The following is a 16,596-nucleotide window of genomic DNA, read 5'->3' as shown; positions in this document are numbered from 1 at the left end:
CCCCCCAGCGGGCGGAGGCGGGGGTGGGGGGAGCCAGGCAAGGGGCGGCGATGGCGTGGCAGCCGCGGCGGTAATGTCACGGCAGCCGCGGCGGTGATGTCACGGCAGCCGCGGCGGTGATGTCACAGCAGCCGCGGCAGGTGATGTCGTGGCGGCCGCGGCAGGTGATGTCACGGCAGCTGCGGTGGTGATGTCACAGCAGCCACAGCGGTGATGTCACGGCAGCCACGGCGGGTGATGTCGTGGCGGCCGCAGCAGCGATGTCACAGCAGCCGCGGCGGTGATGTCATGGCAGCCGCAGCGGTGATGTCACGGCAACACTGTCCCGGCGCCTCAAGGGCACGGCCGCCATGACGAGGCAACGGCAACCGTGGCGGCGACATCACGGCGAGCGTGGCGGCGGGGTCAAGGCGACCGCGGCGATGTCACGGCAGCCACGGTGACCTCACGGCAAGCAGGGTGATGTCAGAGCAGGCGCGACGGCAACGGGGGGCCGAGGGCGGGGACCTCGCGTCAACCGCGGCGCCGTCACGCCAACCACGGCGGGTGACATCACGCCAACCAACGGCGCCCGCGGCGCCCGCCGCAAGGCGCCGGCCGGCCCCGGTGACAACAGGCCAACCGCGGGCGGCCACCTCACGCCAACCGCGGCGACGCGCCCCAACCTCGGCGGCCTCACGGCAACGGCGGCAACGTGCCGACCACGGGGGCTTCAAGCCAACCCTGGTGGCCCCACACCAACCCTGGTGGCCTCAAACCAACCGCGGTGGCCTCAAACGAATCGTGGTGGCCCAACACCAACCGTGGTGGCTTCAAACCAACCGCGGTGGCCCAACACCAACCGTGGTGGCCCCACACCAAGTGCGGTGGCCCAACATCAACCGCGGTGGCCTCAAACCAATTGTGGTGGCCCCACACCAACCGTGGTGGCCCCACACCAACCGCGGTGGCCCCAAACCAATGGTGGTGGCCCAACACCAACCGTGGTGGCTTCAAACCAACCACGGTGGCCCCAAACCAATCGTGGTGGCCCAACACCAACCACGGTGGCCTCAAACCAACCGCGGTGGCCTCAAACCAACCGCGGTGGCCCCACACCGACCGCGGTGGCCCCACACCGACCGTGGTGGCCCCACACCGACCGTGGTGGCCCCACACCAACTGGGGTGGCCCAACACCAACCGTGGTGTCTTCAAACCAACCATGGTGGCCCCACACCAACCGTGGTGGCCCCACACCAACCGTGGTGGCTTCAAACCAACCGTGGTGGCCCCACACCAACTGTGGTGGCTTCAAACCAACCGCGGCAGCCCCACACCAACCCGCGGTGGCCCCGTCCGTGCCGCCAGCCCCACGGCGGCGGGCGGGGCTAGTTGAGGGTGCCGCGGCAGCTCTCGGTGTGGCACAGGCAGGGGATCTTGGTGTCCTCGATGGGGAACTTGTAGTCGTAGGTGATCTCCTCGTTGACCCCGATGGGCTGCTTCGAGTAGATGACGATCTTCTTCTGCGCCTCGATGGTGATCACCTTGGCGTAGCAGTTGGGCTGGGGGGGGACGACGTGGTCACGGGAAGCGGGGGGAGGTCACCGCACCTCGGGACCCCCCCCCCCCCGCCCCGGGGAAGGGTTTGGGGACCCCCCCCCCGGCGCTCACCGTGCAGCAGTGGTTGATGAACCGGGCCAGGTTGCCGCATTTGGTGGCGTCGATGATGGTGTCGTGGTCCACCCGGAAGAGGTAGCTGCTGCCGATGCCCTCCTGGACGTAACGCTTCTCCCGCATGTCCGCCACCACCTGGGGGGCAGGGCAGGGGGTCGGCGGGGGGGGGCAGATGGGGTGCTTGAGGGTCCCCAAGGGTGGTGGGAGGTGACCACGAGGTGTTTTGGGGTCTCCGAGGGGTTCTTGAGGGTCCCCAAGGGGGGTGGGAGGTGACCACGAGGTGTTTTGGGGTCTCCGAGGGGTTCTTGAGGGTCCCCAAGGGGGGTGGGAGGGGACCACGAGGTGTTTTGGGGTCTCCGAGGGGTTCTTGAGGGTCCCCAAGGGGGGTGGGAGGGGACCACGAGGTGCTTGGGGGTCTCCAAGGGCGGTGGGAGGTGCCCAGGGGGGTTCTTGAGGGTCCCCAGGGGTGGTGGGAGGTGACCAAGGGGTACTTGGGGGTCTCCAAGGGTGGTGGGAGGTGACCACAAGGTAGTTAAGGTAGTTAAAGGTCGTGGGAGGTGACCATGGGGTACTTGAGGGTCCCCAAGAGTGGTGGGAGGTGACCATGAAGTAGTTGAGGGTCCTCAAGGGTGGTGGGAGGTGCCCAGGGGGTGGTTGATGGTCACCAAAGGAGATGGGAGGTGACCAAGGGGTTCTTGGGGGTCCCCAGGGTGGTGGGAGGTGCCCGGGGGGGGGGCACTTAGGGGTCAGGGCTGACCTGGCGGATGTTCTGCCCCACGTACTCGATGACCATCTCATCGGCGGCGATGGGCTCCATGGCGAAGAGCCCCCACTCGTGGATGCGGCTCCGCCCGAACCGCAGCCGCTTCTTCCGGAACTGGGGAAGGGGGGGGACGGGACGGACACACACGTCATCGGGGGGACACCCATGGGGACACCCATGGGGACAGCCCGGTGGCATTGGGGACGTGGCGTGGGGGACAGAGGCATGGCCCAGAGGACACCACCATGGAGCTGAGGACATGGGCACGGCCAGGGGACACCCTGATGGCCCTGGGGACATGGGCATGGACCGAGGGACACGGGGGACATAGGACACGGGGGACAGACATGGCACGGAGGACACAGGTGTGACAGGGACGTGGAGGACACCAGCTTGGCAAGAGGGACATGGAGGACACGGGCATGGCAGGAGGGACATGGAGGACACAAACGTGACAAGAGGGACACGGAGGACATGGAGACGGCAAGAAGGACATGGAGGACACGGGCATGGCAAGAGGGACAATGGGGACATGGATGACACAGGCATGGCAGGAGGGACATGGAGGATGCAAGCATGGCATGAAGAACATGGACATGGAGAACACGGGATGACAAGAGGGACAATGGGGACATGGAGGACACGGGCATGGCATGAAGAACATGGACATGGAGGACACAGGCATGGCAGGAGGGACAACAGGGACATGGAGGACACAGGCATGGCATGAAGAACATGGAGGACACAAACGTGACAAGAGGGACACGGAGGACATGGAGACGGCAAGAAGGACATGGAGGACACGGGCGTGGCAAGAGGGACACTGGGGACATGGAGAACATGGGGATGGCATGAGGGACATGGACACGGCAAGGACATGGAGGACACAAGCATGACAAGAGGGACATGGAGGACAGGGGCACGGCAAGAGGGACAATGGGGACATGGAGAACATGGACATGAAGAACATGGGCATGACAAGAGGGACACCAGGGACACGGAGAACACGGGCACGGCAAGAGGGACATGGAGGACGCAAGCATGGCATGAAGAACATGGACATGGAGGACATGGGCATGGCAAGAGGGTCATGGAGGACATGGGCATGGCATGAAGAACATGGACATGGAGGACACGTGATGACAAGAGGGGCATGGAGGACGTGGGCATGGCAAGAGGGACAATGGGGACATGGACAACATGGACATGAAGAACATGGGCATGACAAGAGGGACACCAGGGACACGGAGAACATGGGCATGGCATGAAGGACATGGAGAACACAGGCATGACAAGAGGGACACTGGGGTCATGGAGGACACGGGCATGGCAGGAGGGACAATGGGGACATGGAAGACAATGGGGACATGGAGAACACGGGCATGGCAGGAGGGACATGGAGGATGCAAGCACGGCATGAAGAACATGGACATGGAGGACACGGGCATGGCAAGAGGGACAATGGGGACATGAAGAACATGGACATGGAGGACACGGGATGACAAGAGGGGCATGGAGGATGCGGGCATGGCAAGAGGGACAATGGGGACATGGAGAACACGGGCACGGCAGGAGGGACATGGAGGACGCAAGCATGGCACGAAGAACATGGACATGGAGGACACGGGCATGGCAAGAGGGACAATGGGGACATGAAGAACATGGACATGGAGGACACGGGCACGGCAGGAGGGACAATGGGGACATGAAGAACATGGACATGGAGGACACGGGCATGGCAGGAGGGACAATGGGGACATGGAGGACAATGGGGACATGGAGGACACTGGCACGGCAGGAGGGACAATGGGGACACAGAGGACACCAACATGGCACGGAGGACACCAAGGGCACGGGAGACACCGGGATGGGGAACACCAAGATGAGGAACACCAGGACGAGGAACACCAGGACGGGGACCACCAGGAGGGGGACCACCAGGAGGGGGACCACCAGGACGGGGACCACCAGGACGGGGAACACCAGGACGGGGAACACCAGGATGGGGAACACCAGGACGAGGAACACCAGGATGGGGAACACCAGGACGGGGACCACCAGGACGGGGACCACCAGGACGGGGACCACCAGGAGGGGGACCACCAGGACGGGGAACACCAGGACGGGGACCACCAGGATGGGGACCACCAGGATGGGGACCACCAGGACGGGGACCACCAGGACGGGGAACACCAGGACGGGGACCACCAGGATGGGGACCACCAGGACGAGGAACACCAGGACGGGGACCACCAGGATGGGGAACACCAGGACGGGGAACACCAGGACGGGGAACACCAGGATGGGGACCACCAGGACGAGGAACACCAGGATGGGGACCACCAGGACGGGGACCACCAGGCAAGGTCCGGGGGACGGGGGCCGCCGGCGGGGCGCGGGGTGGGGACCCCAGGGACACCCCCCCCCCGCCCCCCCCCCCGGGTTGTCCCCTGTCCCCACCTTGAGCTGGTTGAGCTTCAGCAGGTCGCTATCGAGGAGGGCGGCCGAGCCGATGGCGCTGAGCAGCCGGCGCTGCTCCGAGCGCCGCTCCGACAGCACGCGGTTGGGGCCCTGCCGGGACGGGCGCCGTGGGGACGGGGGGACGCGGCGGCCGGGCCACCCGCCGGGCGCGTCCCCCCGCGCCCCGGGACCTCACCTGGGTGTCGGGGGCGTCGGGGTCCTGGGGGGGGGCGGGGCAGGGGTGCAGGTACCGCGCCTTCTCCCGCCGGCTGATGGGGTAGTAGCCCTCGCTGCGGGCGCTGCCCGTCCGGTGCTCCCGCGCCTCGGGCCACCGGCGCCGCCGCCGCGGGCTGCTCGTCCTCGTCAGTGCCACCGTCAAGGGACCAACGTCCGTCTGTCCCCGGCGCTCGTACAGCCCCGACAGGCACGGCCCCAGCGCCCACCTCCAGGTCCCCAACGCCCACCTCCGTGTCCCCAACGCCCACGTAGCCACCGACCATGACCTCAACGACCACCTCCGCGTCTCCAACGTCCACCTCCACGTCCCCAACAATCACACAGCCACCGACCATGACCTCAGCGACCAACTCGATGTCCCCAACGCCCACCTCCGTGTCCCCAACGCCCATGTAGCCAACGACCATGACCTCAGTGACCACCTCCAGGTCCCCAACGTCCACCTCCGTGTCCCCAACAATCACACAGCCACCAACCATGACCTCAGCAACCAACTCAATGTCCCCAACATCCACCTCCAGGTCCCCAACGCCCACCTCCGTGTCCCCAACGCCCACGTAGCCAACAACCATGACCTCAGTGACCACCTCCATGTCTCCAACACCCACATAGCCAACAACCATGACTCAGCGACCAACTCGATGTCCCCAACGTCCACCTCCATGTCCCCAACGCTCACACAACCACCGACCATGACCTCAGCGACCAACTCGATGTCCCCAACGTCCACCTCCGTGTCCCCGGTCCTCATACAGCCACCGACCATGACCTCAGCGACCACCTCCATGTCCCCAACGTCCACCTCTGTGTCCCCAACATCCACCTCCCTGTCCCCAACACCCATGTAGCCAACGACCATGACCTCAGTGACCACCTCCAGGTCCCCAACACCCACCTCCGTGTCCCCAACGCCCACGTAGCCACCGACCATGACCTTAGCGACCAACTCGATGTCCCCAACGCTCACACAACCACTGACCGTGACCTCAGCGACCAACTCGATGTCCCCAACGTCCACCTCCGTGTCCCCGGTCCTCATACAGCCACCGACCATGACCTCAGCGACCAACTCCATGTCCCCAACGCCCACCTCCGTGTCCCCAACAATCACACAGCCACCGACCATGACCTCAACGACCACCTCCGCGTCTCCAACGTCCACCTCCACGTCCCCAACAATCACACAGCCACCGACCATGACCTCAGCGACCAACTCGATGTCCCCAACGCCCACCTCCGTGTCCCCAACGCCCATGTAGCCAACGACCATGACCTCAGTGACCACCTCCAGGTCCCCAACGTCCACCTCCGTGTCCCCAACAATCACACAGCCACCAACCATGACCTCAGCAACCAACTCAATGTCCCCAACATCCACCTCCAGGTCCCCAACGCTCACACAGCCACCGACCATGACCTCAGCGACCAACTCGATGTCCCCAACGTCCACCTCTGTGTCCCCAACATCCACCTCCCTGTCCCCAACACCCACGTAGCCAACGACCATGACCTCAGCGACCACCTCCAGGTCCCCAACGCCCACCTCCGTGTCCCCGGTCCTCACACAGCCAACGACCATGACGTCAGCGACCATCTCCATGTCCCCAACGCCCACCTCTGTGTCCCCGGTCCTCATACAGCCAACGACCATGACGTCAGCAACCACCTCCATGTCCCCAACGCCCACGTAGCCAACGACCATGACCTCAATGACCACCTCCAGGTCCCCAACATCCACCTCCATGTCCCCAACAATCACACAGCCACCGACCATGACCTCAGCAACCAACTCAATGTCCCCAACGTCCACCTCTGTGTCCCCAACAATCACACAGCCAATGACCATGACCTCAGCGACCATATCCATGTCCCCAACGCCCACCTCCGTGTCCCCAGTCCTCATACAGCCAACGACCATGACCTCAGCGACCATCTCCATGTCCCCAACGCCCACCTCCACGTCCCCAACGACCATGACCTCAGTGCCCATCTCCATGTCCCCAACGCCCACCTCCGTGTCCCCAGTCCTCATACAGCCAACGACCATGACCTCAGCGACCATCTCCATGTCCCCAACGCCCACCTCCACGTCCCCAATAACCATGACCTCAGTGACCATCTCCATGTCTCCAACGCCCACCTCCGTGTCCCCGGTCCTCACACAGCCAATGACCATGACCTCAGTGCCCATCTCCGTGACCTCAGTGCCCATCTCCACATCTCCAACACTCGCATACTCAACGACCATGACCCCAGCGCCCATCCCCGTGACCCCAACGCTCCTGCACCCAAACCCCCTGACCCCAACGCCCACCCCCACGTCTCTTAACACCCATCTCCACGTCCTCAACACCCGCCCCCGTTCCCGGTGTTCATCCACCCAACGCCCTTCTCCTTAACACCCATCCTCACGTCTCCAGCGCCAACGTACCCAATCATGACTAACGTCCATCCCCACGTCCCCAAAGCCCGTCCCCGTGTCCCCAGTGCCAACATACCCAACGCCCTTGTCCCCAACGCCCATCCTTACGTCCCCACCACCGACATACCCAACAGCCATGATGCTAACACCCATCCCCACGTCCCCAGTGCTCATCTACCCAACGCCCATGACGCCGATGTCCATCCCCACGTCCCCAGCACCAATGTACCCAACACCCTTGTCCCCAACACCCATCCCCACGTCCCCAACACCAACGTACCCAACACCCTTGTCCCCAACGCCCATCTTCACATCCCCAACATGAACAAACCCAACGCTCATGACCCCAACGCCCATCCCCACGTCCCCAACACCAACATACGTGATGCCCGTGACCGTAACACCTATCTCCATGTCCCCAACACCAACAAACCCAACACTCATGACGCCAACAGCCACGCCCATGTCCCCAGCACCAACGTACCCAACAGCCATGACTCTAATGCCTGTTCCTACGTCCCCATCACCAACAGACCCGATGTCCGTGACTCTAACACCCATCTCCGTGACCCCAGCACCAACGTACCCAATGTCCTTGTCCCCGACACCCATCTCCATGACCCCAGCACCAACGTACCCAATGTCCTTGTCCCCGATACCCATCCCCACGTCCCCAGCACCAACGTACCCAACGTCCTTGTCCCCGACAGCCATCTCCATGACCCCAGCACCAACGTACCCAACGCCCTTGACCTCAACGCCCATCCCCACGTCCCCAGCACCAACGTACCCAACACTTTTGTCCCCGACGCCCATCCCCACGTCCCCAGCACCAACGTACCCAATGTCCTTGTCCCTGACAGCCATCTCCATGACCCCAGCACCAACGTACCCAACGCCCTTGACCTCAACGCCCATCCCCACGTCCCCAGCACCAACGTACCCAACGCCCTTGTCCCCGACGCCCATCCCCACGTCCCCAGCACCAACGTACCCAACGTCCTTGTCCCTGACAGCCATCTCCATGACCCCAGCACCAACGTACCCAACGCCCTTGACCTCAACGCCCATCCCCACGTCCCCAGCACCAACGTACCCAACACTTTTGTCCCCAACGCCCATCCCCATGTTCCCAACACCAATGTACCCAACGCCCTTGTCCCCGACACCCATTTCCATGACCCCAGCACCAACGTACCCAACGCCCTTGACCTCAACGCCCATCCCCACGTCCCCAGCACCAACGTACCCAACACTTTTGTCCCCAACGCCCATCCCCACGTCCCCAGCACCAACGTAGCCAACGCCCTCATCCCCAACGCCCATCCCCACGTCCCCATCACCAACGTACCCAACGCCCTCATCCCCAACGCCCATCCCCACGTCCCCGTCACCAACACGCCGCCCAACGCCAAAGACTCGAACGTCCGTCTCCACGCCCCCAACGCCGACGCCCCCAACGCCCTCGTCCCCAGCGCCCGTCCCCGCGTCCCCGGCGCCCCTCGTCCCGCCCGCGGGGAGGATATCCGTGTGGTGCACCCAGTGGGTGTCGTTGAGCCAGTGGGTGCCGCTATCCTCCTGCAGCAGCCGCTCGTAGGTGATGCGCAGGAACCGCATGTCCTCGGCGTCCAGCCCCGCGCTCCAGATGTCGTAGAGGATGGTCATCTGCTCGAACTCGCTGCGGGGGGCAAAGGAGCGGGGCGGGGGGGACCGCCGGGCCGGGGGGGGCCCGCGGGGCCGCAGCCATCGCCGCGCCCCGTCTTCCTCCTCGTCCTCTTCCTCCTCGCTGCTGCTCTCGTCCTCCTCGCTCTCGCTGGACCCCGAGGAGGCGGGCGCCGGCGGGGGGCGATGCCGCTTGCGGCGAGGGGCCGCCGGCGGGGGCGGGGGGGGCGGCAACGGGGGCGCGGGGGGCCCCTCTGTCTCGGGGGGGGCCTCCGCCACCACCTCCTCGGGGGCTTCCAGCACCTCGGCGGCGGTGGGCTCCAGGCGCAGGGCTTCCGCGGGCGGGGGGGCGGCCGCCGGGCTCTCGGGGGGGCCGCGGCGGGGGGGCCCGGCCCGCACCGGCATGGCGTAGTTGTGCTCCAAGAGGACAGCGGGATCGCGGGGCGGGGCGGCCGGGGCGGGGGGGGCACCGCTGCCGCCGCCGCCGCCGCCATCTTCTTCCTCCTCTTCTTCCTCCTCTTCTTCCTCCTCCTCCTCCTCCTCCTCGCTGCCCCCCCGGGTGAGGGCGATGGTGGCCAACACCGCCAGGTCGCCCCCGGGCTGGGGGCCGCGGGCCAGCTCCAGCAGCGAGGTGGCCCCCAGCCGCTCGGCCGGGGGGCGGGCGGGGGGCGGGCGGCGCGGGGGGCGGCGGGGGGGGACGCCGGCGCCGCCGCCGCCCCCCGAGTCCTCGGCCCAGCTCTTGACCAGGGAAGCGTGGTCGGCCGGCAAGTTGCAGACGGGCCGGGGCGGCGCGGGGGGGGGGCCGGGGGGGGGTCGCGGCGGCGGGGGGCGGCGGGGGGGCGGGCGGGGGGCGCCGGCGGTGCCGGTGCCGGTGCCGGGGGGGGTGGCGGCGGCGGCGGCGGCGGCAGCGGTGGCGGCGCCGGGGGGGGCTCCTCGCCGGGGCTGACGGTCTTGCGGCGCTTCTTGGGGGGGGGCAGCAGCGGGATGGGGGAGGAGGGGCGCGGCGGCGGGGGGGGGGGCTGCGGGGAGAGGGGAGGGGGGGGGGGGTCAGCGGGGGGACCCCAAAAAGGGGGGGGACACACCCCAAAACTGAGGGGTGGGGGGGTGAGGGGGGGCCCTGGAGGGCGCTTACCCGGCTCCGGCGTGGGGGGCCGCGGGGGCGGGGGGGGGTCCTCGGCGGCGCTCTCGTCCTCGGAGGAGGAGGAGGAAGAAGAGGAGGAAGAAGAGGAGGAGGAGGAGGAGGAAGAGGAGGAAGATGGGGGGGGGGAGGAAGAGCTGCTGGCCGAGGCGCTGCCCCCCCCCGAGCCCTCGTAGAGGGAGAATTTGGAGGAGGCTTCGCTGGGGGCTGCTTCTTCCTCCTCCTCCTCCTCCTCCTCCTCCTCCTCTTCCTCCTCTGTGGGCGCAGGGCACGATGTCACCCCCCCGGCCCCACTCGCCCGGGTCCCCACCCCCGTGTCCCCCCACGTCCCCCATCCCCGGGTCCCGTCCCCACGTCCCCCCCCATGTCCCCCCCACGTCCCCAATCCCTGCATCCCCCCCATATCCCCAAGTGTCCCCCCCACGTCCCCGCTGCCCCCCGTCCCCAATCCCCGGGTCCCCCCATGTCCCCCCCCCACCCCCCCGTGTCCCCCCCACGTCCCCGCTGCCTCGTCTCCCCCATATCCTTGGGTCCCCCCGTGTCCCCCCATATCTCTCTGTCCCCCTGTCCCCAATCCCCGGGTCCCCCCATGTCCCCCCCTACCCCCATGTGTCCCCCCCACATTCCCCGTGTCCCCAATCCCTGCTTCCCCCCATATCCCTGTGCCCCCCCATGTCCCCGTGTCCCCCCCATGTTCCCTGTGTCCCCCTGTGTCCCCAATCCCTGCATCCCCCCATAGACCCATGTCCCCCCCGTGTCCCCTATACCCCCCCACGTCCCCTGTGTCCCCCCACATCCCCAATCCCCGGGTCCCGTCCCCATGTCCCCCCCCATGTCCCCAATCCCCCACGTCTCCTGTGCCCCCCCACGTCCCCCAATATCCCTGTGTCCCCCCCCACGTCCCCCAATATCCCTGTGTCCCCATGTCCCCAATCCCCGGGTCCCCCCATGTCCCCCCCTACCCCCATGTGTCCCCCCCACGTTCCCCGTGTCCCCAATCCCTGCTTCCCCCCATATCCCTGTGTCCCCCCCACGTCCCCTCTGTCCCCCCCACATCCCCGCGTCCCCCCGCATTCTCGTGTCCCCCCCATGTTCCCTGTGTCCCCCTGTGTCCCCAATCCCTGCATCCCCCCATGTCCCCCCCATGTCCCCTGTGCCCCCCCCCATATCCCCACATCCCCCCACATCCTTGTGTCCCCCCCATGTCCCCTGTGCCCCCCCACATCCCCTGTGCCCCCCCATGTCCCCCCCATGTCACCTGTGCCCCCCCACCTCCCCGTGTCCCCCCCATATCCCCACGTCCCCCCACATCCTCGTGTCCCCCCCATGTCCCCTGTGCCCCCCCATATCCCCCCCATGTCCCCTGTGCCCCCCCACATCCCGTGTCCCCCCCATATCCCCACGTCCCCCCACATCCTTGTGTCCCCCCCATGTCCCCTGTGCCCCCCCATGTTCCCTGTGTCCCCCCACATCCCCGTGTCCCCCCATATCCCCACGTCCCCCCACATCCTTGTGTCCCCCCCGTGTCCCCTGTGCCCCCCCATGTCCCCCCCATGTTCCCTGTGCCCCCCCACGTCCCCGTGTCCCCCCATATCCCCACATCCCCCCCACATCCTCGTGTCCCCCCCACATCCTCGTGTGCCCCCCACGTCCCGTGTGCCCCCCACGTCCCGTGTGCCCCCCACGTCCCGTGTGCCCCCCCACGTCCCGTGTGCCCCCCCACGTCCCCGTGTCCCCCCCATATCCCTACGTCCCCCCACATCCTCGTGTCCCCCCCATGTCCCCTGTGCCCCCCCATATCCCCCCCATGTCCCCTGTGCCCCCCCACGTCCCCGTGTCCCCCCCATATCCCCACGTCCCCCCACGTCCTCGTGTCCCCCCCACGTCCCCTGTGCCCCCCCACATCCCTGTGTCCCCCCCATATCCCCACATCCCCCCACATCCTCGTGTCCCCCCCACGTCCCCTGTGCCCCCCCACATCCCCGTGTCCCCCCCATATCCCCACGTCCCCCCCACGTCCCCTGTGCCCCCCCACATCCCCGTGTCCCCCCCATATCCCCACGTCCCCCCACGTCCCCTGTGCCCCCCACGTCCCCTGTGCCCCCCTCATCTCCCCCACGTCCCCTGTGCCCCCCCACGTCTCCTGTGCCCCCCCACATCCCCCCCACGTCCCCTGTGCCCCCCACGTCCCCGTGCCCCCCTCATCTCCCCCATGTCCCCCGTGCCCCCCCACGTCCCCCCGTCCCCCCCCACGTCCCCACCGTCGGAGGGCTGCTGGGTGCCCCCCCTCTCCCCATCCGGGGGCTCCCCCTTGGGTCTCCTCCTCCGCCGCCGCTGCGCCTCCTCCTCCTCTTCGGCCTCCTCCTCCTCCTCCTCTTCTTCCTGGGGGGGACACGGACGGACAAACGGACATGACACCAACCACCGGGGGCAGGGGGCTGGGTGAGGGCACTGGGGGGGTCCCGGGGGGGGGGTCCCGGGGCTGGGGGGGGGTCTCACCTTGCCCGAGGAAGACTCCTCGGAGGCTTCCTCGCCCTCGCTGTCCAGGCAGAAGAGCTTCCGCCGCTTACCGGGGGCTTCGGGCCGGGGGGCGCCGGGGGGGGGCTCCTTGTCTGGGGGGGGGGGAAGGGGGGGGTGTTAGAGGGGTGGGGGGAGCACAAAGGGGGGGTGGGGGACACAGGCTCACCGTCCTCATCCTCCTCGGGGGGGGTGGGGGGCCGGGGGCGCTTCTCCTCCCCCCCCTCGCCCAGCTCCGACGGCTCTTTCCGCTTCACCTGGGGGGGGGGGGGGGGGGGAGGAAAAAGGGGGGGTCAGGGGGTTTGGGGGGGGTCAGGGGGTTTGGGGGGGGGTCAGGGCTCCGTTATCGGCCCCCCCCCAAAATGCCCTGCCCCCTGCTGACATCCCAAAAGGGGTTACCTTGAGGGAAGGGAGGCTCAGCCCCCCGTAACCCCCCTCCTGCACCCCCGTGCCCCCCCCCCCCCAAAGAGAAGAGCACCTCGTAGGAGGGGACCCCCACCCCCCCCAGCCCCCCATTGCCCCCCCCAGCCCCCCCCCAAAAGGGGATTACTCTAAAGAAAGAGCCCCAGCACCCCCTTACCTCTCTTGGGACCCCATTAAGCCCCCCCCAGCCCCCCACTACCCCCCCCCAAATACGGGGTTACCTTGAAAAAGGGAACCCCCAGCACCCCACTGCCCCCCCCAGCCCCCCAAAAAGGGGTTACCTTGAAGGAGGGAACCCCCAGCACCCCATAACCCCCCCAAGCCCCCCATTGCCCCCCCCAGCCCCCCAAAAAGGGGTTACCTTGAAGGAGAGGACCCCAGGACCCCATAACCCCACCCAAGCCCCCCCCAGCCCCCATTACCCCCCCCAAATAGGCTGTACCTTGAAAGGGGGATCCAGCACCCCATAACCCCCCCCAAGCCCCCCATTACCCCCCCCAGCCCCCCAAAAAGGGGTTACCTTGAAGGAGGGGACCCCCAGCACCCCATAACCCCCCCAAATCCCCCCATTGCCCCCCCCCAGCCCCCCAAAAAGGGGTTACCTTGAAGGAGGGGACCCCCAGCACCCCATAACCCCCCCCAAGCCCCCCCATTGCCCCCCCCAGCCCCCCCAAAAGGGGTTACCTTGAAGGAGGGGAGGCGCAGAGCCCCCCCGCAGCCCGGCGCCCCCCCCCCCGGGCCCAGTCGACGAGGGAGAGGAGGGCCGGGGGCTCCTTCGGCCTCGTCCGCTCCTTCTCCTCCTCCCGCTGCCGCGCCGCCGTCTGGAAGGGCTGGGGGGGGGACAAGGGGGGGTCACCGCTGGGAATGGGGGGGGGACGGGGACCCCCACCCCATGGGGCGCTGGGGGGAGGGGGGGGTGGGTCTGGGGGTGAAATGGGGGGGGGGGCTGCGGAGGTTTGGGGGGGTCTGGAGGGGTTTGGGGATGTTGGGGGGCTCTGGGGGGGGGGGGGTCTGGGGGTGCTTGGGGAGGTCTCGGGGTGGGGGGGGGGGTTGGGGTGCCGGGGGGAGTCTGAATGGAGATGTGGAGAGGCTGGGGGGGGGGGTCCAGGGAGTTTTGGGGGGGGTCTGGGGGGGGGGGTCAGTGAGGTTTTGGGGAAGGCTGGGTGGGTTTTGGGGGGCTGCAGGGAGTCTAAATGGAGATTTGGGGGTGCTGGGGGGGTCTAGGAAAGTTTGGGGGGTCTGGGGGGGGGGTCTGTGAAGTTTTGGGGGAGGCTGGGAGAGATTTGGGGGAGCCTGAACGAGTTTTGGGGTGCTGCAAGGACGCTGAACGGAAATTTGGGGGTGCTGGGGGGGTCTAGGGGAGTTTTGGGGGGTCTGGGGGGCTCTGGGCAGGGGTCTGGGGGGTTTCAGGGGAGTCTGGGGGAGATTTGGGGGTGCTGGGGGGGGTCTAGGGAACTTTGGGGGGGTCTGGGGGCATCTGTGAGGTTTTGGGGGAGTCTGAACGAGTTTTGGGGTGCTGCAAGGATGATGAATGGAGATTCGGGGGTGCTGGGGGGGTCTAGGGGAGTTTGGGGGATCTGGGAGGTTTTGGGGGAGGCTGGGTGGTTTTTGGGGTGCCACAGAGAACCTGAATGGACATTTGGGGGTGCTGGGGGGGTCTAGGGGAGTTTTGGGGGGTCTGGGGGCTCTGGGCAGGGGTCTGTGGGGTTTCAGGGGAGTCTGGGGGAGATTCGGGGGTGCTGGGGGGGTCTAGGGAACTTTGGGGGGGTCTGGGGGTGTCTGTGAGGTTTTGGGGGAGTCTGAACGAGTTTTGGGGTGCTGCAAGAACACTGAATGGAGATTTGGGGGTGCTGGGGGGGGTCTAGGAGAGTTTGGGGGGTCTGGGAGGTTTTGGGGTACCACAGAGAACCTGAATGGAGATTTGGGGGTGCTGGGGGGGTCTAGAGAACTTTGAGGGGATCTGGGAGGTTTTGGGGAGTCTGAACGAGTTTTGGGGTGCTGCAAGGACGTTGAATGGAGATTTAGGGGTGCCGGGGGGGGTCTAGGGAAATTTGGGGGGGTCTGTGAGGTTTTAGGGAGTCTGGGGGGGTTCTAGAGAAGTTTTTTGGGGGGGGGGGGGGGGTTTCTGCCAGTTTTGGGCCCCCGGCCTCGGCGACGGCAGCCTCCCCGATTACGACGAGACCAGGGGGTTTGGGGTCCCCATTTCTCCCCCCCCCCCCCCCCCAAAACCAGCCAAAGGGGGGGCGCGGGGGGGTCCCCACCTTGACCTGCTCCTCCTTGCGCTCCCACCAGGCGTCGAAGGCGCGGAAGGCCACGTTCTCCACCATCTTGCGGTTGAGGTCGCGCTGCATGGTGGCCTTCATCTCCTGCACCAGCGCCGCCAGCACCCCCTCCACCGGCCCCCCCCCCGCCGCCCGCCGGCAGACCCCCCCCCGGCCCCAAAACCCCCGTCCGGGGGGCTCGGGGGGCGGCGGGGGCGGCGGGGGGGGCGGGGGGAGGGGGTCGGTACCGGGGGGCCGTTCCTCGGCGGGGGGGAAATGGGGGGCGAAGGCGGCGGGGGGGTAGTGGGGGTGGGGGGGGAAGCGGGGGGCGAAAGGGGGGGTGCCGAAAGCGGCTTTGCCCCCGCCGCCGCCGCCCCCCCCCGCCGCCGCCGCCCGCCGCCCGTAAGCGGCTCAGCAGCTGGGTCTGCAGCTGGAAGGAAGCGGGGGCCCCCCCCCAGCGCCCCCCCAGCCGCCCCAAAAGTTCGTAGAGGGCGGGGGGGGGGCCCCCCCCGCCCCGAAATCGCCCAGGGGCCGGTGGGGGGGGAGGGCGACGGCCATGAGGGGCTGGGGAGGGGGGGGGAAGGCGGGGGGCGGGGGGGGCTCGGGGGGCGGGCGAAGGGGGCGGGGGGCAGGGGGGGCAGGGCGGCGGCGGCGGCGGCGGCGGGGGGGGGCGGCGGGGGGGGGGGGCTCGTCCCCGTCGTCCTCCGAGATCTCCATGTCCTCCCCCGAGGAGGGCTGCGAGGCCTGGGGGGCAACGGGGGGGTGAGGGGGGCTCTGCCCCACGGGGACCCCCCATAGGGCAAAGCCCCCCCCCCCCCCCGACAGCCCCGAGCCCCCCCAAACCCCGACCCCACTGCCCGGGACCCCCCCCCAAACCCCCCCATAGGACAAACCCCAGCCCCCCAACACCCCCAACCCCCCCATAGGGTGGTCTCAGACATCCAAGACCCCCCCAAACCCCCCCCCACGGAGCAAACCCCACCCCCCCAACACCCCCAAGCCCCCTAAACCAGCATCCCCAGCCCCCCCCAAACCCCTGACCCCACCGCCCAGGACCC

The 16,596-nt window shown here is 67.8% G+C and overlaps 2 protein-coding genes across 2 annotated transcripts; both read right to left on the bottom strand.

The window, feature by feature from the left end:
- Positions 1-362: 362 nt before the first annotated feature.
- LOC142404186 (histone-lysine N-methyltransferase SETD1A-like) lies at positions 363-15,948 on the bottom strand (the record flags this gene model as incomplete). The annotated part of the gene is given in 14 exon segments (XM_075490664.1): positions 363-1,543; positions 1,653-1,790; positions 2,413-2,532; positions 4,879-4,989; positions 5,075-5,244; positions 9,064-10,024; positions 10,106-10,161; positions 10,332-10,592; positions 12,599-12,719; positions 12,837-12,949; positions 13,024-13,111; positions 13,962-14,002; positions 14,005-14,107; positions 15,539-15,948. Coding segments are annotated over 14 exon segments (2,867 nt in total), but the record flags the coding sequence as incomplete, so codon positions are not given.
- LOC142404212 (uncharacterized) lies at positions 5,886-7,363 on the bottom strand. Its single transcript, XM_075490716.1, has 3 exons — positions 6,782-7,363; positions 6,011-6,565; positions 5,886-5,942 (listed from the first exon to the last, which is right to left on the bottom strand). The coding sequence occupies exons 1-3, from the start codon at positions 7,361-7,363 to the stop codon at positions 5,886-5,888; spliced, it is 1,194 nt and encodes a 397-aa protein (XP_075346831.1).
- Positions 15,949-16,596: the final 648 nt, after the last annotated feature.

The sequence above is a fragment of the Mycteria americana genome, unplaced genomic scaffold, assembly GCF_035582795.1.
Source record: "Mycteria americana isolate JAX WOST 10 ecotype Jacksonville Zoo and Gardens unplaced genomic scaffold, USCA_MyAme_1.0 Scaffold_91, whole genome shotgun sequence".
Lineage (NCBI taxonomy): Eukaryota > Metazoa > Chordata > Aves > Ciconiiformes > Ciconiidae > Mycteria > Mycteria americana.
Note: the sequence above shows the minus strand (reverse complement) of the source record. Positions and strands in the feature narration are given on the sequence as shown.